We start from the raw sequence: 23,490 nt of genomic DNA, 5'->3' as shown, positions 1-23,490 counted from the left end.
CCTTAGTATTTGCTTAAACAAATGTTTAGCTGAAAGCTTATTAAAAACTTTAAACCCACCCAGGAGGGAAAGGGTTTGCTTTTACAGCAGTTATGTTTTCTTTTTCTCATGAATGACACTGATGCATTATAAATAATTATTTATTATGAGTTTATGTAGTGCTTGATACATAAACTTCATTTAAATATCTAATTTCTAAATATCAGCAATTTATTCTGATTATTGCTAAAATAATGTTCACATTGAAATCTTTAAATGTGAGAAACCACTAATCCCTACACACAGGAGGACATAGTGAGTAGTAGAGTATGCCAAAGTAAACTTCTTCCAGAATCAGGGAATGAGTCTAGATTACCACTTGTGAAAAATACATGCTATTCTCTGATGCCAGCAACACTTGCTGTACGTTTTATCTCTCAGCTATAGGTCAGTGTGTGAGTCGCCACATCTCTGCTTCCTTCCCCAGTTTTAAGAGCCACAACGTCAACTGAAAGCAGCAGCATCCCGTGCTCACAAGCTTTTCAGGAAAAGGCCTTGGCCCACCTTGCTTCATTCATGCACGCTGTGGCGGTGCCTTTGTCAAACCTGGAGAAGCGCTTAATGGTCCCACTCGCCAGGGCTCTGCTCATCGCTGTCCTCCGAGTCAGCAGACACTCTCTTGATTCTTTGGAGCGCTGCCTTGATGCTCCTCTCAAGGTCACTGTTTGGTTTGCTGCTGGGGCTCGGGCCAAAGTCTGGGTGAACTTTCTTCAGCTTGACCCCTTGCCTTATGGCGGCCAGAATGTGCTCATTGACTGAGGTGTGGGGAGGGGGCACTGCAGGCACTTCCACCTTCCGGAGAGGGGTTTTGTTGTGCCTTAAGGAGGCCAGCACCGCATCCATAGAGCCTGAAACTGAGTAAACAGAGCAGGTACTGTAAAGAAAACACATTCTTTCTCCTCAGGCTGCCAGAATATTATTGTACTATTGAATATTATTGTATTATTGTACTATGATTATTAAATCACATATCAGTAACACCATGAGTTAAGCTAATAATCATCATCCCATTAAACGAATGCTTTGTCTGCTAGACAGATTGATAAGCTCCTTGTTTGAACCCAGGACAATTTAATAGCTAATATTTCATCTTGGCCACTTACTTTCCACTAATTTCTTCAAATCTGTGGCAACTAACAGGCACAGCTTTTGTTGGAATTACTTTTTCAAGGCAGATGTAATCTTTTCCTGTGATCCTGAAGAGAGTTAAAGATGCCTGGGGTGAAAATAATCTGACCTACTGTGCATGACTTAGATATCTCTGAAATTGTATTTCTTCCATTTCCCTTCCCACTTAAATATATATATACATTTTTAAAAATAAATAATTTATCCCACTGTATTTCTCTGACTACAGTCGTGGATATTAGTCAGTGATGACTCATTCTATGACAATAAAGTGAGTAGGTTTCCACACATGAAAAGGCTTAAAGTAAAATTTTAATTGGTAGCTTAATGAACCAGGAGGGGGTGGCACTGGCACCTTTTTCCATATATAGTTGTGTTTAATTCCACCTCCATTACCCTGAGGTGGCTTACATACTCTACTTTTGAGGGTGTGAAGTACTGTCAAAACACAAATTAGATCAGTTTCAAGGCGTTGATGAGGAGAAGCTATTTTTCACTCTGGGACCTTGAGATCCCTGTGGGGATAAAATCTGTTTATCAGAGACAATGGCATGATTGTGGCCACTAATTTAGAGATCTTCCAGGTAAGGCAGCAAGACAATAATCATTTCTAGTTTGGGATTGGAAGGCCAAGATATGGCTAACAAAAGGCTATTTCACTTTGGATTTAAACCTATAACTTGTTATTACAGTTCCCTTCTGGAAGTAATAAGACAAGTTTCACAAACAAGAGCATTTTCTGGTGCACATTCACACTTCCCTTATTCTTTTCAGTGAATTGAAGCAGTGTTTGTGAGTTGCATAGAGCTTCTCAAATTGTGTGAATTAAATCCGGACTGGGAATGGGCACCCCACAATGGTCTGCTCACATCCCAGGTCCGTTCTAGGCACAGGATGTGAACCACTTTTCATCCATGAGACGTTGCTGCAAACCCCACAGAAGTAGGCCATTTGGTCTCTACCTTATAGTGTGGGCATTTTCATTTGTACCTGTTTCTAGGTACAGTGAACCCTGAACTGGGACAACCAGAATGCTCAATTAACCAGAATCACAGTTTGGAACTGTTATATCATTCATATCACCTCTTACAGTAACCTTACATTTTCTAGGTGGAGGTGCTCAAGCATATTTTTAAAAACAAATTTACATAGCATTTTGCTAGGATTTATCTAAAAAAACACTCCAAAGCAGTAGGCTTCAAGTCGGGGCAGATTTAGGCCAGTCTCCTCAATAGTCAATGCCATAATTAGAATTATAAGTGAGAACTATAGCCCTCATTAAAAAAAGAAATATTCAAGTGTGTTCAGTGTACTGTACTTGCCAAGAGAAAAAGTGGCCCACTTTTTTTTTTTTGACCCACTACATTTTAGAAAGATTTCCAACAGTAAAGTTTCTCAGTTTTCTGGTCAGACCGCAAGAATAGCCTTCTACATTCTGGTTAATATCCTTCTACAATAATTTCCAATTTTAATTTCTGCTTAAAATGCAACAATTTTATAAAGGACTCAGAGATGCAACAGTAAATAAAGCACTATTGAAAAATATTCGTGGTAGAAATCAAATACGTACTATAGTCTTAAGAACCTTGAAATAGGTCTGTAGTTTAACAGCCTCAGAAATCCCAAGTCATGTGATCATTAAATGTATAAAGATGGTTTCATCAAGCTAAGTTAGTGTTTATCAAACTCAGATTTAGGCTATGCTAACTTTGCAATAAAAGAGTAATGGGGCAACAAATACTGGAATATTTTAAGATTATGGAGTATTCTGAAAAATATTTTAATTTGAAGTTGATGGCTTCTAAAGCTAGAATGTTCCAACAGCTTAAACAACCCAAGGGGAGCAGGAACAGAATTCCAATGGATTACCTGGGCATTGAAAACTTTCCAGGGGATCATGTGGTTTTTCAGCACGTGATTCACACACTAGAGGAAGTGACTGATCATCTTTTCCTGAAGTCCTGAAGCTTAAGTTCCAATGAGCTGCAGCTTGAGAAGACAAGGACAGAGCAGGGAGAGGGGGCGGTGGGGGTGGAGGAGGAGGAGGTAGTGATGGTGGTGGTAGCAGTGACAATTCCTCACTGGATTTGGAATGCGTTTGGTCACCAACTGGAACAAAAATCTGGACAGGGATATTTCCAAGATAGTCTTGACACTCGGGGGTTTTCACATTACTAACTTCACATAAGGGAGCACTTCTGGTTTTCCTGGAGGGCAGGTGAATTGCTGACACTGGCTTAGAGGCTGGTGAAGACATCTGCTGGGGACAGCCCCCTGGCAGGTTTGGAGCCACAGGTCCCAAGCAAGAGTTTTTGAGGGCAGACCGAGCTGGACATTTCTGCAAATGAAAAACTGTTGTGAGGAATTTGCCACAAATGCAAACCATTGAAATGCTGAAACTTTCTATAAATAAATCTATACATCAACACTGATGCGTTTCTATGCAGAGATGGTTCTAATTCACAAAGTAACTCCTTTTCATTTGTACAGCCATCCTTGCTACTAAATCCATTTTTCATGTGTTAAAAAAATAAACATTTTTATCCTTTGATCAAGTATTATTTTTCTGTAATAAAATGAAGATATGAAAGGACACATACAGATGAAAATATTCATATTTTTAGATGAAAAATCAGAAACTCTAAATACCAACAATAGGAAGTCAGTTGAAAAAATTGTGGCAAATGTATTCAAAATATTAAGCAGCCATGAAATATCATAAATAGTACAAAGTCTGAAACATCTGAAAAAAATCAGATGATAAAATGTTAAAACAGCAGAATACAAAATAGTATGTATTATGATTATAAATGTAAAAAACAGGTCTATGAGAAATACCAGCAGAGTAGACAAAGTGACAGGTGTAACAGGGACCGTGGACATTTCTTTTCTCTAACTTTTAGGCTTAGAGTAAGTTTCAGTTTAAAAAGTTACCTGGCCTCTCAGGTATTAGCTGGATAAAGAAAAACCTAACCCTACAAAGAACTAATCTTGGAGGAGGGGGGATCCCTAAAGAAGGCACTGATTAGCCATCAAAACATAAAATGTTATACTATGGAGCCATTAAAATGAACTAGATCTACATATATTTATATGAATATATCTCAAAAACATAATTCAAGTTGAAGAAACTGGCAAAGGATGCATTCAATATGATACCATTAACGTAAGCTTAAAACATACACACATCACGTAGTTCTATCTCCTTCATAGTCTTCCACTTTCAGGTCAAATAGCAAAGTAATGGCAACAAGCCCCAAACCTCACTGATGCAGACACAAGTCATGCAGCTGTCATGTGCAGCTTTCTGTCACAGAGCATACCAGTGGAATGAGAATCCCAGAAACTCTGGGCCAGAGGACTCAACGCCAGTGGTCATCCAACTGTCTCCTGATGCTAGGGACCCCCTCCTTGGCATCCTAGAGGCAGGAGCATGTTGCTGTGACTCTGGCTTACGTTCTGCCCTAAATTGCTGGGCAGTCTGTCTGCCCGGGACAAATTAAGTGCTTTATCTTATGACAGCCCTAGATACTTAAAAAACAGCTAATCTAACCTCAATATGTATCATGTGTCACATGATTTTATTTCTTATTTTCTCCCTTTCCTACTTACTCCCTTCCAGCTGTGCTCAAATTGGCTTTGTCCCCTTCAGTGGTGGCACTTCTTGGTAAACACAGAATTCCCTCATTCTACAGAGGGTGCTTCCGATCATACGTTCTGAAAACCCATGAGCTTTCATCACAGGTGAAGCTTTCATCAAGGTTCTTTCCCCCTGAATTTGAGCCACAAAGACTCTTCCCTGTCACCACTAGGTGCAAGTGTACATCTCCATAATGGGATTTTTTTGGACTTTAAAAACCTGTCTTTTATCTCCATTTTAGGTCAACTTGTTAGATTTTGACTCATTGTTCCAGTTTGCTGGGAGCTTAGGAGGCCTGATTCTGTCTCTTACCTCTGTCTACCCCTCCCATGTTCATACCATCCATATTTGAAAAGTTGATCTATATTGCCAGCCAATTCACCGACCTGAGTGAGATGAAGGAGACAGACTTGAAGCTGCCCTCGGATCCCTTCCTCCATACTGATTTCATTCCATTAATCAACACTCTCTTGGTGACAGCAACTAACCAGTCACTCTCCACCTCAGTGGCTCTATATTCATCTGGTATTCACATAGCTCTCCTTCAATTCATTCTTCCCACTGCGATTCATGCCCAGGCCTGATCCAGTCCAGGTAAATCAGAATCTCTGGGGTGGGGCTGGGCATTAGTACTTAGCAGAAACTCCCCAGGTGATTCTGATGTGCTGCCCAGGTTGGGCCCCTGTTGTGGCTCTGGGGTAAGAGAGACCTGGCTCTAATTCCTGCTGTGTTTAACCGTGAGCTAAGTTGTGTCACCACTCTGAGCCTCGGTTACTTATTCATCTGTAAAGTGGTGATGATAATATCACAAGGTTGTTTTAATAATTAAATACGAGTGAATGTAAAGCACCTATTACAAGTGCCTAGTATACAGAAGGCACCCAACAACAGCCACTGTTACTGGTCAGAGTACACTATGATACTGATAAGTGTATCAGAAAATAAGATGAAGTTGGTATGTTATGATTTATCACTCCAGCGGCACCCCTACTTTTGTTGTTGGTATCATACAGCATCCCTTCAATACCTATTCCAGACTCTTGTCTGGAATGGAGTGAGTAATTTTCTCTTTGGGAGGCAACAATAAACTTGAGTCTGTATGAAATGGGGTAGGGTGGGGTGAGAGCAGGTCTATGTTTTATAGTCAGTAAGTTCAACGATATTATTAAATAAGTCCCTATTTATTTTTTTTTAAAAAACCTATGTACTTTCAACAAAGCACTTTCACTACACTTATGTCACAATGCTTCTTTGATGGCATTTTAAAGAATTATTACAAATGAGGAGGAAAGCCAGCTAAAGTCAAGGGTAGTTGAACTATTTTCAGTTTTCTCTGTCATCTAAACCACAGTGGGCATAGTTAGCACTGTTCAGTGAGGAGAGGAGAGCAGGAACCCAAGTGTGCCGTGATGTCAGAAACACAGCTGTTTTACATCATGGTTTCTGAAACATACTGATATTCTAATTTTTTTGTTTTTTATTGATTTACCACAAACAATGGTATTTTTGAAATGTTTTATATTCTGAATTATCTGTTCATAATACTTTAAATTTATCTCTTAGGATCTTCATTTATTTCCCTAGAAAATGTAGGTGAGGTGATTATTTCCAGAACTTACCTCTTTAAATGCTCTCAATCGTTGGAGCGTTTTCTGGCGCTCTTGGTTTATCCATTCTTTCTTCTTTTGCTCCTCTTCTTTTATCTTATCTCTTTTCTACATTTAAACAAACATATTTTTGTAAATTGCTCAAAATTACAATCAAATATGTCTTGACAAAGGGGCTGTAACCCAACATTACCATCCTACCCCCCACATCTACTCCCAGGCCGCCTGCAGGACTGGAGGAGGGAGGCTGTCAGCTGCAGGTCCAGGGCAGAGGAGCTCCAATTTCCCCAAGTTTAGGACAGTGTGTCACATTACACAAATATAAAACATTTTCCTTCAGCTACTCACCATCTGAATACTATGATGCTGATGAAAATATCTTATACTTTCTTTAGCCTGTTGTAATCTGAGCTGATGATTTTCTTTGCATTGATCCTGGTGGAATAATATACATCACTTACGTGGTTCTTAATATTACCGTGGTATAGCGTAAAAAGTTAAAAGAAAAAAGCATTGTATTTGGGCTGTAGGGTAAGGCATTCATTAATATTAGCTTCTGGTGTGTCTCAGTGGTACTTCCTCCTCCACAGTCACATGATAAGGGTTGACTGGCTGCTTATAGGAATAATTTGTTCCTAGCAGATTGCTTTGAGAGATGAATCACAAGAGAACACACAGGCAGTCCCCCATTCTTAAATGGGATTAGTCCTAACAATCTGTTTTAATATGCTTGTTTAAAACACATTTCCCCATAATGTTATAAATACCAATTACATTCCCAAAAATACATACAAAATATAGCCAATCTACAGATACCTGAAAAATTGTTCACTATATTTCACCTATGCTTAACCACTCACCATCTTTAATATATGTGGAAAATAATACTATGATAATACTAGCATTTACTGAGTATGTTTTAGGTCCCAGCCTCAATGTCAAGCACTTTGCAAGCCTTATGTCATTTTATCCTTATAATAACCATGAGATTTATATTATTAATATTATCTTCTTAGATGAGAAAACTGAGCTCAAAAGAAATTTAAGTTATTTGCCTAAGGTCACATGGTTACCAAGTGGCCAACCTGTGGTTTCAACCCAAGTTGTACACTAGAGCCTGACCTACCATTCCATTAACCCAGTGCCTTGCAAATTCCAGCATTTCCAGAACTCAGTGGCAAGAGCTCCCCTGACTGGGGCAGGGTGAAGTTTAATGCTCCAAGTCTGGATAAGAGAAGTCACAGATATATTGCCAAGGAGGTGCAGGCATCTCTTCATCTGGGCACAGTTCTACAGTGCTGTGGGAGTGCCAAAGGACACTTCTCCCTGCACTCATGGGTTTTCTGAAATGTGGAGCAAAGGGCTAATGCCTGTGTATCTCCAGATCATCTAAAGAACAGTTCCTAAATCCAGAAGCTACAATTCTTAAACACAGAAATGCAAAAAATATATTCTTTTAACAGAGTTTTTTAAAAGTAATATTTATATGTGCACGACAGAATAATAAACATTTTGTAAGCTACAAAAGAAGTCACAATTTTCATGTTTTCCTAATTCCAATTAGAAAAGTGTAACATACGTGAGTAAATACATATAAAGTCTGGATTAAAATGAAATATAAGAGCTTTCTTTTCTGTTGGAAAAAATTAAATTTCTTAGTGTGTTACCTCTTTATGTAATCATGGAATTTTTAGAAATTAAAAAAAAATTCAGCAAATATAGGGTCTCAAATGAGCTGCACATTATATCTATGATTCATTTTTTGTAATCAGCAATTTACAATAAAATAGATTTTATAATTTGCTATAGTTGATTATTAGAAATAGAGTTTCTACCTATTGTGATTTTAAGAGCACCTGTGTATGCAATGGGCACTCAACAAACAGTTGTTGAATGAATTAATTAAAATCTAGAGATTATGGTAAATTCTTAAATCCCAAAAGAAACAAAAAATCTTTTTTTTTTTATTTTTGGCAGCTGGCTGGTATGGGGACTGAACCCTTGACCTTGGTGTTACAACACCACACTCTAACCAACTGAGCTAACTGGTCAGCCCCCCAAATAATCTTTTTAGGAATGTTTAAAATATATTTTAATTGTAGCCACTGATATCTACATACACACACAAAAAATTAATCACTGTGTTGGTAAAAACCTTATTTTCAATACCTATTTATCTTTCAAAAAAGAAGAAATCCCTGGAAGAGGATAGAAAAGAAAGCTGCCCCAGGCAAACCCACCTTTCTGTTCCTGAGATAGGCTCTTCTGGCACAGATCCTGCCTCGTTTAGACTCCAGCCGCTGGCACTGCCGGCTGAGTTCTTTCACCTCCAAATTCTTAGTGTCCTGCAGCCCCACCACATGATCAATGACTTTAAGTTCCTCTGGACTTTCACATGGATCATAATAGACAACTTCATCATGTTTTTCTAAAAATGTATTAACGATTTTTTTAAAACATGATATATTATAAAAAACAATACATAAAACTTTTTAAATATAAGGAAAGTAAAGATCACTTGTAATCCTACCATCCACAGAGAACTACTATTAACATTTATGTGTGTGTGTATATATGTGTATAGGTATATATGTATGTATGTATATACATACACACATATACACTACTTATATAGCTACACTTATCAACAGTCATAAGAACATTTTCCATGTGATGGAAATATAATTTTAATGGCAACATAGTATTCGTTAATTTAAGCATTCTCTGTTGTTAGAATATTCCAATATTTCATTACTATCCATTTCATCATGATGAACATCTCTGTACATAAATCTTTGTATACATTTTTTATTACTTCCTTAGCAGATGAATATTTAAGGCTCTTGACACCTATTGCCAAATTGCTCTCCAGAAAGGCAATTTATATTCTACCAGGAGTACATCATTAAGGTGCCTTAATGATATTTAATATTGTTTACATATTGATTTTTAAAAATTTATATGCTTATTGTAACAAATTCAGACCCTACAGAAATGCATGAAATAAAAAGTGAAATTTTCTTCTTTCTTCCCTCAACCTTCTGAATCTCATTCCCAGAGGGAAAACATTATGAATAATTTGGCATGCATCTTTCCAGATTAACTTTTTTTTTTTTCCAATAATCTTATTTTTTACTAAATATCAACTTCAATTTACAGATCTTTGGCATCTAAACTTTTTTTTAATAGAATTTTTTCCTAAATATGTAAAATGCTTATAACCTGAAACTATTGCAAAAAATTTTGAATACCTAGGATGAAACTAAATGATCTATATGAAGAAAATTATTAAACTTGGAGGAACTTTAGGGAAAAAAAAAAGATTTAAATAAATGGAGAGACATACCATGTTCTTGGGTGGGAAGATTCAAAATTGCAAAGATGACAATTCTCCCCAAAGTAATCTTTAATTTTAAGCACAATCCCAATCAAAATTCCAAGGAATTTTTTGTTTGTTTGAACTTGTCAGTGATTCTAAAGTTCATCTGGAAGAATAAAGGAGTGAGAATAGTCAGAAAACTTGTGGAGAAGTAGAATAATCAGGGGAATGCTTGCTTTACTAAATACTAAAATGTGCTCCCAAGGTACAGTGATAGTAACAGTCCTCTGAAGCCAGCACCAGAGACCACTCACAAATCAGTGGAGGAGAACAGCAACTCAGGAATAGATCAGAGTCAGTCTAATGATTCTGGATGTCACACAGCTAGCCAGTGAAAGCAACAGGGAAAATGTTTTTAAAATCAGTGATTGGGACTGCTAACAATTTGGGGGAAAAAGTTAGATTCCTACCACAATCAAAATAAATTTCAGATGGCAGATAGCTCACTTGCTTAGAGTGTGATGCTGGTAACAAAGAGGTCACAGGTTCAGGTCCCCATACTGGCCAGCCACCAAAAAATAAATAAACGAATTTCACCTGGATTAAAGAGTTAAATGTTTCAAAAAACAAAATCATAAAAATACTAGGAAAAATGTAAGTAAATATTGGCATGGTTTTGGGATCATATCAATACACATGGCCAGTAAACATACAAAATTGTTTTAATATCACTTGTAATTAAATAAATGAAAATTAGATGTCATTTTTTTCTATCAAGTAGGCAAAAATTTTAAACAATGTCATGAAAACATATACTCTCATACTCTAATGATAGAACAGCCTATCTGGAGGCCATTATGTTGTATGAAATTTAGAAATCAGAAAACAATATAGGAGTGAGGAAAAAATATTTCTCAAATGATTGTTGTAGTATTGTTTTAGCAGATATATATCAAAATGTGAAATGTGCATTGCCCTTGACCCAATAATTCCATCTTTAGAAATATATCCCAAGGAATAATCTGTCCTATTCACAAATATATGTATAAAGGAAAGTTCTCTACTACAATGCTGTTCAAAATAGTGAAAAACTAGAAATTATGGTATATCCATATAATGGAATACTATGTAGCCATTAAAATTTTGATATTTTTATTACTTACTGAAGTGGAAAGATGGTTATTATGTATTAGATTAAAAAGAGGTTACCTAACAGGATATATCGTTTTGGTTTAAAAAATTGGTATTTATATATGTCCACATATAAAAAAGGCTACAAAGTTATACAGCAAATTGTTACCATTAAGTATCTCTAGATGATGGGACTAGGTAATTATAATTTTTCTTTCTCTGTATTGCTTTGTGTTTAATAATGATTATATTATTTGAATAATAAAAAATACTGAAGGAAAACTTTATTTAGGAAATTTCAGTAGATATTATAGACAATTTACAAGAAGTAATTAATATGTTCTCTATTTCCTTAAACATGTAATTTAAACAATCTAATCTCTACACATAAATATAAACTTTACCTTTTATAAGTCTTTTAATAGAGTCCAACTGTGTAATAAGAAGTATTTCTTCATTTTTTACTATCTCCAATTTAACCTCATACAGTTCTAATTGAATTTCATAATACTGTATTTCTAATTCATCTACAACATCTATATTTTTTTCTTGTTCTGGAAGATCTTCCATCTTGTTTTCATGGAAAAAAAGAAGTTAAAATAATTAGTAAATTAAAAGCAAACTTTAGAAGCATTCTAGCTATTTCCTATTCCTTGCTCAGTACTAAATATAAAAAAAAAAATAGGAAACACTTTTCCATTTCATCTAGTTAGACAAAAATGCCTTATTCAACATTTGTTACAAATACTTTTTCCTCTCCTTGAAACATATGAAAATATTTAGGTTCCGAGAAAAATAAGTAGCAATGAGGTATATTGTGTCCAACTTCCCCACTGCCAAATTCATATGTTGAAGCTCTAACCACTAACGTGATAGCATTTGGAGGTGGGGCCTTTGGAGATATTAGGTTACCTCAAGAGGGTGTTACCCTTGTGATGGGATTAGTGCCCTTGTAAGAAGAGAGATCTTTGTCTCTCTCCATGCACACATACTGAGGAAAGTCCATGTAAGCACACAGCAAGAAGGTGGCTCTGTACAATCCAGGAAGAGAGCCTTCACCAGACACTAAATATGCAGGCACCTTGATCTTGGACTTCCCAGCCTCCAGAACTGTCAGAAGTAAATGTCTGTTGTTTAAGCCACCCAATCTATGGCATTTTGTTATAGCAGCCTGAGCTGACTAAGACAGGTATTTACAGTGTTTTTGCCTTACAGTCATAAGATTACAGGAAAAAAATTAAGTGACTATGAACCTAAGATGAAGCACCTCTCAATTATTCTAAAATTGTAGTGAAAACATTGCTGGACTGATTTTAAAGTAGAAGAGAACTTCCAAAAGTTCATGGGAAAATAGAATTAAAAGATAATACAAATCTCTCCATGAACTTTTTGAAGACCTCTCATATATTACCCACTTTAATAATGAGCTCAGTGTTATTACAAAGTGAATCCTACAATATAATACTCCAAACACATCTTGACCAAAGGGAAACTTTATGGCCAACCTTCCATATTCTCTAAGTTCTTATCTACTAGGAGATGGTGTTGGAGTAAGTGAAGAAAGGAAGCTCTTTAACAATCCCTGGAAAGAAAGGTGCTATCTAAAATAAAAGTGTAAGGGTTGGCCCGTGGCTCACTTGGGAGAGTGTGGTGCTGATAACACCAAGGCCACGGGTTTGGATCCTTATATAGGGATGGCCGGTTAGCTCACGGTAGAGCATGGTGCTGACAACACCAAGTTAAGGGTTAAGATACTCTTACCGGTCATCTTTTAAAAGAAATAAAATAAAATAAAAGTGTATATGTTACATTTATCTTTGTCTTACCTTTCCCTGAATTTCACTTCTTTTGTTATTTAAACACAACTCTTTGGCTCTCATGAGTTGCAGAGTCTCTCGAGCTAGCATTAGCTTGAGTTTTTCTAATCTGGGAATTGCAGTAGCCCAGGCAGCCTGGCCAAATCTCTCTCCATCCTGTTCCATTTGTTTCTGCATTCCTGTTGGATTATAATTAATAAAATAAAATACGATTACAACTCATTAAAAAGGGAAAAACGTATCCTGAGTTAATCTTTTGTCTAATACTTCCCATGTTGCCTACAAAACATCCTTTTTAAAAGAAATTTTATCTTATTTTAATAACGTTTTTATTATCACAAAAATAATACATAGTCATTAATATAAAATTTTAGGTATTCCATTAAAAAAAGACAATAAATCATGATCTCACCTAGTTGAGGAAGTTGCTTCTTACATTTCAGTACATATACTTCCAGACTGTTTGTTTCTAGCTAGACAGACAGGCTTACTATGCACATAGTTTGACCAAAAAAACCCAGGATCATCATTCTGCTCTATATCTTGTCTATTTTACTTAATATATCAGGAACTCTTGCCATTCATAAAAAAATATAGAGAGAATCATGCTTAATAGCTATGTAGTTTTCTGTTTTATGAATGTGCTATAACTTAAACTGACAGACATTAAATTGTTTCCTATTTGGGGCTGTTATCAACAATGATTTTAGATTAAAGTCCTTCACCCAGCCCACAAGCCCCTACATGCTATAACCCCTGCCTGTCTTGCTAATATCCTCCCTCATACTATACTCTCCTGCACTCTCTGCTGTCCAGCCCCCAGGCTTTCTTTAAGTTCCTCATATTTGCCAAGCTCCCTCAAGCCAAAGGGCCTTTGCAGATGCTATTCCTTCTGCCTGGAACACTCTTCCCTCACTTTTTTGCCTTCTCAATTTCCATTTACCCTTCAAATATTAGGGCAAGCACTACTTCTCAGAGGCCTTCAGTGACCACCCTGATCAAGTCAAATTTCTCTCTCATAGGCTCGCAGAGCCAGGTGTTTCTCTTCTTCACGTTGCTTACTGCCACTGCCATTTTCCATGTGCTTGAATAAATAATTAAGATTTCTCTCCCCTGACCAGACTGTACAGTGTCTGTTTATGCTTATTGAATTCCCAGCACCTAGAATCATAGTATCTGGTGCTTAATGGGCACTCAAATGGTTTCTGAATAAAATGAAACTTATATGTATTTATTATACATTTTTTTACCATCACCTGCTAATGCTTTCACTGTTTCCTTAAAATAATTCACTGTGATATCTTGAATAGAGGCAACAGCTTCTTCAGCCTGTCTGGTCCATTCTTTGGCTTCTTTCTGCAGGGCAACTATCCTTTTAGGACCCAGGTCATCCTCATCCAAGGACTTCTACAGAAAGAAGGGAAAATTATGTTAGTAAGAGATAATAGCAATGTAGAGCTATTAGGAAACTGATCACATGAATTGTTTTAACTACATTTATTACTACTACTTAGTCAATTAAATTTTCAGTCATTCAGCAGTCCCTTATTGTGTGTGAATAAGGCTGTAAGCTGGGTACCACCTAAGAGACAAAAGGATACTCTGGGGCATAAAAAACAACAACAACCTACCTTCACGTTGCATTACTACAGTAACTTTCTCTAGAGAGGAGTGCTGTCAAACTATGTTTCTCTCTAGTAGTAATAACACACAGTTGTTTAAATGGGATCTGTGTTGTTAAGCACTCAGCATGGTGCCTGGTAGACAGCACTCAAGTGTTAGCTGTTGATATGGTTTCTTTACAGGATACAACAGGCAGCTTTTCAATACCCTGGTGGTTTTCTGAAGGGCAGAAGTAATCTGATCACCTAAAAGACAGTAAAATCTGTATATTCTTAATTATGACATGTAGTGTTATGGACTGAATGTTTGTGTCCCTCCAAAATTCATATGTTGAAGCCCTAACTCCCAATGTGATGGTATCTGGAGATGGGGCCTTTGGGAGGTAATTAGGCCATGAATGAAATTAATGCCCTTATAAAAAGAAGAGGAGACACAGGCTTGCTTACGTGCTTGCATGCTTGCTCGCTCTCTCTCTCTGTCCCCGCTTCACCATGTGAGGACACAGCAAGACAGCCATTTATAACCCAGGAAGCAGGCCCTCACCAGATACTGGATCTACCAGCACCTTGATCTTGGACTTCCCAACCTCCAGAACTGTGAGAAATAAATTTCTGCTGCTTATAAGCCAGGCACCCCATCTATGGTACTTTGTTACAGCAGCCCAAACTAAAACATGTACTACTATGCCATCTGGCATCCAATTTTCTTTTATAAAGCATGATTTAGTGAAATAAGAGAAATTCTTGTTAAGATGGAGGAAGAAATGGTATCAGCACCACCCTCTCACACAATTAACCAATTTACACCTATTAAAAAGCAATGACTACCAAGCTGGGGCTGCTAAAGCTCAGGGGAAGAAGAGAGACCTACGGAGTGCGTGAAGGTAGGAGAAGCCCGATGAGAGAAAGAAAGGAATGCTATGACCATTTCACGCCTTGACCACTTCAAGGCTGGCCCTGGTGAGCATACAGAGTAGGAACTGGCAAGATCCACTGCTGTGCCCTTTGTATAGAGTTGCTTGGAGGCTTCAGTGGAGAAGAGGGCCTTGATAGCCCCCAGGCCAGCAAGACCACTGACAGGGATCCCATGGGCCCACAAAGAAGGGAGGGACCACAGACAGCTGAAGGAAGGAGCCACTCAGGGGTCTGTGAGTCATCACAAGGGACTGGCACACAGCCCATTCCATGGAAAGTGTTTGGAGTGTGGGGGATGAGGGAGACGGGGCCCACCAGGGGAACAATGGGGCACAGCATGGACAGTTTATCTGCCCTCCAGTCAGCACAGGCCCACACAGTGGAGACTGGTCAAGAGTGTGGAACTGCAGGGGTGCAGTTTGCTGAAAAGACTCAGGCCCAGACAAGAGTTTCCATACAACCCAGGTGTACCAGACCTCACAAGACCTGGAAGTACTTACAAGGTCAACAATTAAAACCTGAACTTCACAAAAAGCCTTCCCCAGAGAATCAGCAGCAAAGCAGCAATTTAGCTCAACTACAGGGCTCAAGTGCTGGTCCCCACAGGAAGTTTCCCCTTTTTAGAAGTAAGCAAAGGACAACAAATTAGTTCCAGTGCAGAGTTTAAGTGGTGGGGATAGCTAATTATCCAACACAGAACTGAAAGAAAAAACAAAAAACCCACAGATCAGAAACAGTACTGATATTAAGCAGTAAAGGTCTTGCACCACCAAGAACACCTATAAAGCCAGAAGCCCCCCAGGCTCCCAAGCCGGGGTGGGGGAAGGGCTTCAGCCATGTCCCCCTGACATTGTCATCCAGCCCAGTGGTGACCACCAGGCCACCACCAGAAGTGCCCCAGGCTTCCAAGCCAGGGTAGGGGGGCCCAAGGGCCTCAGCCATGCCCCCCGACATCTGCATCCAGCCTAGCAACGACCACCAGTGCCCTGGGTTCCCAATCAAGGGTGTGGGGCAGCTGAGGGCCTCAGCCACACCCCTCTCCCCCACCGACATCCACATCCAGCCTAGCAACAACCACCAGGCTGCCACCAGAAGTGCCTTAGGCTCTCAAGCCAGGCAGTTGGGGGCCAAGGGCAGCCTTGCCACACAGAAACTTGTACACAAATGTTCATAATAGCATTATTCATAACAGTCAAAAAACAGGACTAACCCAACTATCAACTGCTAAATGGATAAGTAAAATGTGGTATATCCAGATAATAAATATTATGTGGCAATAAAAAGAAATGAAATACAGATGCTCCTTGATTTATGATGGGGTTACATCCCAATAAACCCATTGTAAGCTGAAAATATTGTTAAGTTGAAAATGTATTTGATAGAGTTTGGATATATTGTCCCCGCAAAGTTCATGTCGAAATCTGATCCCCAATGTGGCAGTACTGGAAGCTATTTAGGTCATGGTGGGGTGGCTCTCTCATGAATAGGTGAACGCCCTGGGCAAGGGGAGGGTTAGTGAGTGAGTTCTTGCTGTATTAGTTCCTGCCAGAGCTGGTTGTTTAAAGGAACCTGGTGCTCTCTCTCGCTCTCGCTCTCTCTCTCCTGCTTTCTGTCGCCATGTTATCTGCTTGTACCTGCTGGCTACCCTGCCACTTTCTGCCATGAGTAGAAGCAGCCTGAGGCCTGTACCAGATGCAGCTGTCCCAGAATCATGAGCCAAATAAACCTCTTTCCTTATAAACTACCCACTTCCAGGTATTTTGTAATAAGCAACAGAACCAGACTAATACAGCATTTAATACACCTAACCTTCCAAACATCACAGGTTAGCCTAGCCTACCTTAATCATGCTCAGAACACTTACATTAGCCTACAGTTGGCAAAATCATCTAACACAAAGACTATTTTATAATAAAGTTATAAAGAATTTTGAATCAAAATTCAACATTCGAAGTATGGTTTCTACTAAATGTTTATCATCTTTGCTCCACTATAAAGTGAAAATATCATTAAATCAGGGACCATCTGTACTGATACATACTACAACATGGATGAACCTTGAAAACATTATGCTAAGTGAAAGAAGCCAGACACAAAAGATCACATTATACAATTCCATTTATATAAAATGCCCATAATAGGGAAATCTACAGAAACAGAAATTAAATTATTGGTTGCCTAGGATTAGAGGGAAATGGGTATGGAGTTTCTCTGGGTTGATGAAAATGTGGAATTAGATAGTGGTGACAGTTGCACGACTCTGAATATACAAAAAACCACTGAAGGCTGGCCAGTTAACTCAGCTGGTTAGAGTGGGTGTTATAACACCAAAGTCAAGGGTTTGGATCCCCATACCAGCCATCCACCAAAAAATAATAAAAAAAAATACAAACTGCTGAATTGTATACTTTAAGTGTATAGTTTGTGAATTATATTGCAATAAAGGTACTATTTAAAGAAAGAAAGAACGTATACATATAAAAATAAAGACTATCCAAATATTAGATTTTCAAAACAATGAATAGAACAACTTTATCCACGGGTTAGAGTGTCATGAGTTTCATCTAAATATGATACCACGTTTACTACAGTAACCTGTCAGGGGTCATGAGACTATGTGTGGAAAGATGCCCAGTGCAGGGGGCAGAGATTGAGAGATCTCTCTGATGTCTTCAGATTCCACTTGTTGAGACGCAAGGCAAGCTATTTAACTCCTCTGGGTTCTAGATTCATCTGTAACACTGGGATAATAATTATGCCTTTTCTAAATAATGTCACAGGGTTGTTCAATGGCTCAAAGAAATAAGAATGATGACAGCATTTACTAAAGTTTAAATTACTAAGTTACAATCTAGGGCCCTGCTATTTAAATTTCCATCCTATTTCTAAGAAATTTGCATGTGTCCTTAAAGATGGAAAATAGCTGAAGTCAATAAACATCACATCAGAAACAACTGACCAGCAGAAAAACTGTGTAAACTTTTAAAATCTGTGGAAATCTTAAAGTACTAAGATGACCAACGTAAATGTCTTCATGTTTTTAATCAGTTTTAAATATCAATTCAGTATATCTCCAGTATCATCTAAACATAAGGACAAACCCAAAGTGTAAACAGATTGAACCTTAATGTGCCAAAAGAAGTATTATATGACATATAGTAAATTTGTTAAAAATAAAAATATAAAGAAAACATACCAAAATATCAAGCTTACATAAAGTTGCAACTTCTCGCATATCCCTAAATGGCTGCAGTAAATACTGGAAGAACGTGGTTGCTGCAGTAACGAATTCCTGGTATGTTTCATCTTCCTCATCATAAGCTTTCATTAATGCTACCATGGTGTTGGCTTTTCCGTGTTCTTGAAGAACCTAGAAGGCAAAATACAAATAAAGCTAAAGTCTGGACAGTATTTATAAGATCACACTAAAAAAACTAAACAAAAGAAACCTTAGTGTTCTCCACATCAATTTTAAATACTGATTAAATATGAAAATGTTATTGTCCTCCAAGAAAAATGCCCAATAAAATAAGAGTGGTTAAATAAATTATGGTATATCCATGGTAGAATATTATTACTGTAGTCATTCAGCACTTGGTTTTTGAAGAATGTTTAATAATATGGGGGACTTTTACAATATTAAATGGGGGGAAAAACAGAGTGGAAAATTTTGTACTATGTACTAAGCACACTGTAGAGAAAAAGGACCTGAAAGAGTCATCAAATGTTAACAGCAATTATTTTTGAATCATACGTTGTGAATATCTTTTCATGTAACTTTTCTGAATGTAAAGGTTCTGAGTGAACTTTAATTTGGGAAAAGTATAACTTTCTAATAGTAACTACATATATCATATATAGCATATAAATATTAGTGGTTTATGGAGAAACCACTCCGTGAGAAACCAAGTATCTAAAAAACAAAAGTTCATTTGATGCAAAATGATAAAGTTGAAGATAAGCTGACAGGCCTGAAACTCCCCTGTGGTTTCCTCATATTATAAAGTGAAACAAACACATGAGAAGTGAGTGTGTAGATAGTCACACATAAAACCCACAGTATAAAATGATCCCACTAACAAACTCTTTTTATAAACCATTTTAATTTAAAAAGCTCATTTTATATACAGCTTAAGAGAACATAATTAAGATTTTGAAATGTGGCTGAATTTTTCTCTTACACCTCCCCTTTCTCAAAAGAATGCACAGAAAAATCATTCAGATTAATAATAGCCTGTAATGAGAACGGGCAAGAGGACATGTCTAGAGATATGTAGAATAAAGTATCAAATCTTGGCTTTCCTTAGTAACCTGTGACTATGGATATATAAGCCATATATTCTCCTAAGACCTTTTTTTTTAACTTGAATTTCCCCCTTCCCTTAGGTTCTATAGGTTTACCACTCAAATAATGAGTTTTTCCAGTGTCATTAACTACTTCTTTCCAGCTTAAAAGAGCACTCTTGTTGTTGCTATTCCAAATTGATAAATAAAGCTCACTTCCTGTCGGCTTTCCATCTGTCCAAGTCTTACTTAAAAGAACAACAACAAGCAAACAAAAAACCTATGCCCTGAAAGCCATTTCATCCTCTAAAAACATTGTCTCCGTTCTTTTCTTCCCTTATACACAGAACCTGGGGTTGCTTACATTCAGTCTGTTATTTCCTACACGTACGGGCTATTTTCAGTTTTTGTGTGTTTTTTACTGGAAAGCTTTGATAGCATATTTTCAGTTTTGCTTTCAACATTTCTGGCACTTCCCGTTACAACATCTTGCTCTGCCCATAACTTCAGGGAAAATGCCCATAACTTCAGGGAAAAGGTTAAGGGCCTGGCCTAGCTCCTAACTGCAAATAAACTTTGACCTGTTTCGTACGTCCTCTCTCCCGACCTCAGGCCGAATTCCCCTAGCCACTCCCCTACAGGTGAGGGCACCGGGGAGCCCTCTGAGGGGGTCCAGGGCGCGACAGGGCGGGCGGACGCAGGAGCGGGCGGGCGCGGCACGGCGCGGCCCGGCCCGCGCGTACCTGGCGCAGCCGCGCGCCCGCCTCGTCGCAGCGCGCGCGCAGGGCCCTCTCCCGGAACTCGCGCAGGCTCTCGCAGTCGGCCGCGTCGCCCTGGGCCGGGAAGAGCGCGTGGCGCACGGTGGCGCCGCCGCAGCAGTCGGCGGCCTCGCTCAGGTAGCGCTCCAGCTGCCGGCAAAGCTCCTGCAGCGCCGCCTCGCCGGGGCCCGCGCGCGCCGGCCACACCAGCGCCCACAGCCCGCGCCCCAGGCCCCAGGCCCCGCCGCCGCCCACGTCCAGCTCCGGCGGCAGCCGCGGGAAGCAGCGTTCCAGAGGCGGCCACAGCGCCGCCAGCTGCCGGTGCGCGCCGCGAAGTCCGGCGGCCGAGAGCAGGCCGGCCCAGCTGGGTGGAGGCGCGGCGGGCTCGGGCTCGGGCTCCGGCCCCGGCCCCGGTCGGCTCCCCTCGCACCGCCACCGCCGCCGCTGCGCCGTGCGGTCGTGACAAGTCACCGCGAACTTGCCCTCTGCGTCGTTCCAGGCCACGAGGAAGCGCAGCCGGTGCCGCTCGGGCTCGGCAAAGAGGTCCTCGCGGACCGGCACCCAGCCCTCCAAGCTGTCGGGCTGCTCGTCCTCCATTGTCGCCGGCGGTCAGCGGCCCGAGGGCTCGGTTCTTCCGGGCCTGGCCTCTTCGCACCCCCAGCCACAGGACGGTCCGAACCGACACATTCTTCCCTAGAATCTAATTCGCGTCAGCGCCCGACCATTTCACCCCCCGGCACTTTTGATTGGCTGTCTGCGGGCTGTAAGGCTTCCAGAGACGGCCGGGATTGGTTGGGAGATAGAAGGGCGGGACCGCGACAACCAATGAAAAAGTCAAAAAGGTCTACCTCCGACCCGACCCTTGGGAAGCAATCATCTCGCAACATGACCTGAAGTCTGGGAATTATCACTCTTGCCTCACCTTTTTCGCCTTTGTACATACTGACATTGGAAAAAATGTGTTAATGGATGAGTTACTGTCTCAGCTTCCTACACTAAAATGTGAACTGTGAGAACAGGGACCCAGTTGATTCTTGTTTTATCAGGGCCCTGTTGAATGCATGATCCCTGCCCTCGATAATGTCACAAAGGGATATCACACATTAAATTAAACTCAGTAGGTATTTGTTGAGGGCCTCTAAGTGCCAAGCACTGGGTGGAAACATTTATTCTTGTCAATTCAACAAGCTTTTATTGAGTGCCTGCTATGTGCCAGTATGGGGAGGGGGCGCGGGGAGGAGGACAGAGAGGGAATACAAAAAGATGTATCTGCCTTCAAAGCACCCCGGCTCTCAATCAGCGTGTTTAAATGCAGTCTATGGTCTCATTCTTCATTTTAGAGATAAGAAAACTGAGACCAAGAAAAGAACCTTACCTTAAGATATACAGACAGTCAGGCTAAACAAGACCAGCTGGCTACCGAAGACTTGTTTAAGGAAGAGTGTAGGATGGAGCTGGAGTTCTTGCAGCAAGAAGCAAGACAGTCAGTCTCGGCCTAGGAAATGTACAGTGTAGGCTGAGAAGTACAGTACCTGTCAGCTCCCATCCTCTGAGTACACTGAGAGATGTTGTGGAGGTGGAAGGGAAGGAGATGCCCAGAGAACCAAGATCAGGAACCCTTTTGCAAAACAAAGCACAAGGGATCTCTATTCAGGAACAAATGAAAGAGGGTGTGAAGGTTTTGAGCTGGGAAAGCCTGGAATCAGGCTTGTACGTCCTGTTATCCCCAAGGTTAAACAACAACAAAACAACAAACAATTGGAAAAACCAGGGCTAGGCTGAAGCTGTGGTTAGGGAATCTTCCTGTCCTGAAGATCATCTCAAGGCGTCTAGGAACCTCTGTGGAATGCAACTTGGAGGTCTAAAGCTGCCTCTGTCTGAAAGTTCCTCCCCTTTAATGCGGGGGGGCGCACAGACTCAGTACTACTGCTCTCACAGTCTCCCAGTCCTCTTGGGGAGATAACCTTTTTAGCTGAAGTGATTTCTTTTTCCCCAATCTATTTTTTAAATATATTATTTTAGCTAGTATGATTTACTTATAATTTTTAATAGTCTGTTTTAAATATCTTTTTTGTATATTCTTCACCATATGTCTTTTTACAATATTTGTTTAATACTATTTTATCCTTTCTAGGAGTCTTCTAATGTATTTGGTTTTTCAGAATGAAACTCAGTCTAATTATAAAAGTGATTTCTATTTTGTGTGTGAGAGAGGGGGATAATGTGTGTATTCTCAGAAAACAAATATGGAAAAATACACGCTAATCCTAATAGTGCTGATTCCAAAAGAGAGGGTCTGGGAAGGTTGGATAGCCAACCTCAACCCACCCTGTCACCTACCAGGTTCTTGACTCTGCCAGAGGAAAGAGCAGAGTCACAGTAGAAAATGAAAACAGGTTTAATGTAAAAAATAAGAAATACAGACTTCACAGGCAAAGTGCAGCCTATCTCCAGTCATGCATCCTGGTAATACCACTGAGACAGGAGGTGCAAACAGCCACAGCAAGTCTAATACTAAAGTAAGAAATTTACACTTTACAGAGGAAATGCAGATTGCTTCCAGAGTGAACAGCAGCCTGCTAAAGACAAGTTTAACGCAAAAAGTAAGATATACACACACCTCACAGACGAAGTGTGGGCTGGCCCCAGAGAGTGAGCAACAGCCCCACCTTTTTCCTGGATTCAAATTTTATAGCTTGGCTCTCTATACATATTCATGCTATCTAATGAGTACCCAACTAAGGGGGCGGTTCCCAGTCATGTAACAGGTTATGTAACAGTTTTGTGCATGCTCAGTTGGTCTCCTTTAGAGCATGCTCATTGGTCAAATTCCACCACATGCACCAAATATATTTAGAATATTCTAGGTGCTCTCTAGTGCCTCTAGTGGGAGATAATTCAAGGAATAAACTCCTTTTTACTAAGCATGCTTGATCACCAAGATTACACAAGTCTGACTCCTGTGGTCTCAATCTCCACATGCTGGTACTGAAAATAGGTGCCACAAGCAACAGCTGCTCAGGACTCATAGGAGAGGCTTGAGTCCTAGGAGAGTGGTTTGAGACCTAGGGGAGTGGCATGAAACCCAGCCCCAGGGGAACTGAGCATCTCCTATCTCAGTGGTGTTACCGGGATGCATGACTGGTTTATATTTACTTTATGGGTTCTTTTGTAGTATTTGCATTTTTCTAAGCCAAACAGCATATATTACTATTATAATAAAAAGTAAT

General features: G+C 39.6%; 1 protein-coding gene across 1 annotated transcript; it reads right to left on the bottom strand.

Moving 5' to 3' along the window:
- Positions 1–206: 206 nt before the first annotated feature.
- Positions 207–20,959, bottom strand: WHAMM (WASP homolog associated with actin, golgi membranes and microtubules). Its single transcript, XM_063090309.1, has 10 exons — positions 20,246–20,959; positions 18,415–18,588; positions 13,938–14,088; positions 12,691–12,860; positions 11,269–11,434; positions 8,655–8,842; positions 6,763–6,849; positions 6,427–6,522; positions 3,037–3,505; positions 207–893 (listed from the first exon to the last, which is right to left on the bottom strand). Exons 1-10 carry the CDS (start codon positions 20,855–20,857, stop codon positions 598–600), a joined length of 2,409 nt encoding a protein of 802 aa, XP_062946379.1. The 5' UTR covers positions 20,858–20,959; the 3' UTR covers positions 207–597.
- Between the last annotated feature and the right edge of the window lie 2,531 nt (positions 20,960–23,490).

This window comes from Cynocephalus volans, chromosome 3, assembly GCF_027409185.1.
Source record: "Cynocephalus volans isolate mCynVol1 chromosome 3, mCynVol1.pri, whole genome shotgun sequence".
Taxonomy (NCBI): domain Eukaryota; kingdom Metazoa; phylum Chordata; class Mammalia; order Dermoptera; family Cynocephalidae; genus Cynocephalus; species Cynocephalus volans.
This window is presented reverse-complemented; position numbering and strand designations above follow the sequence as displayed.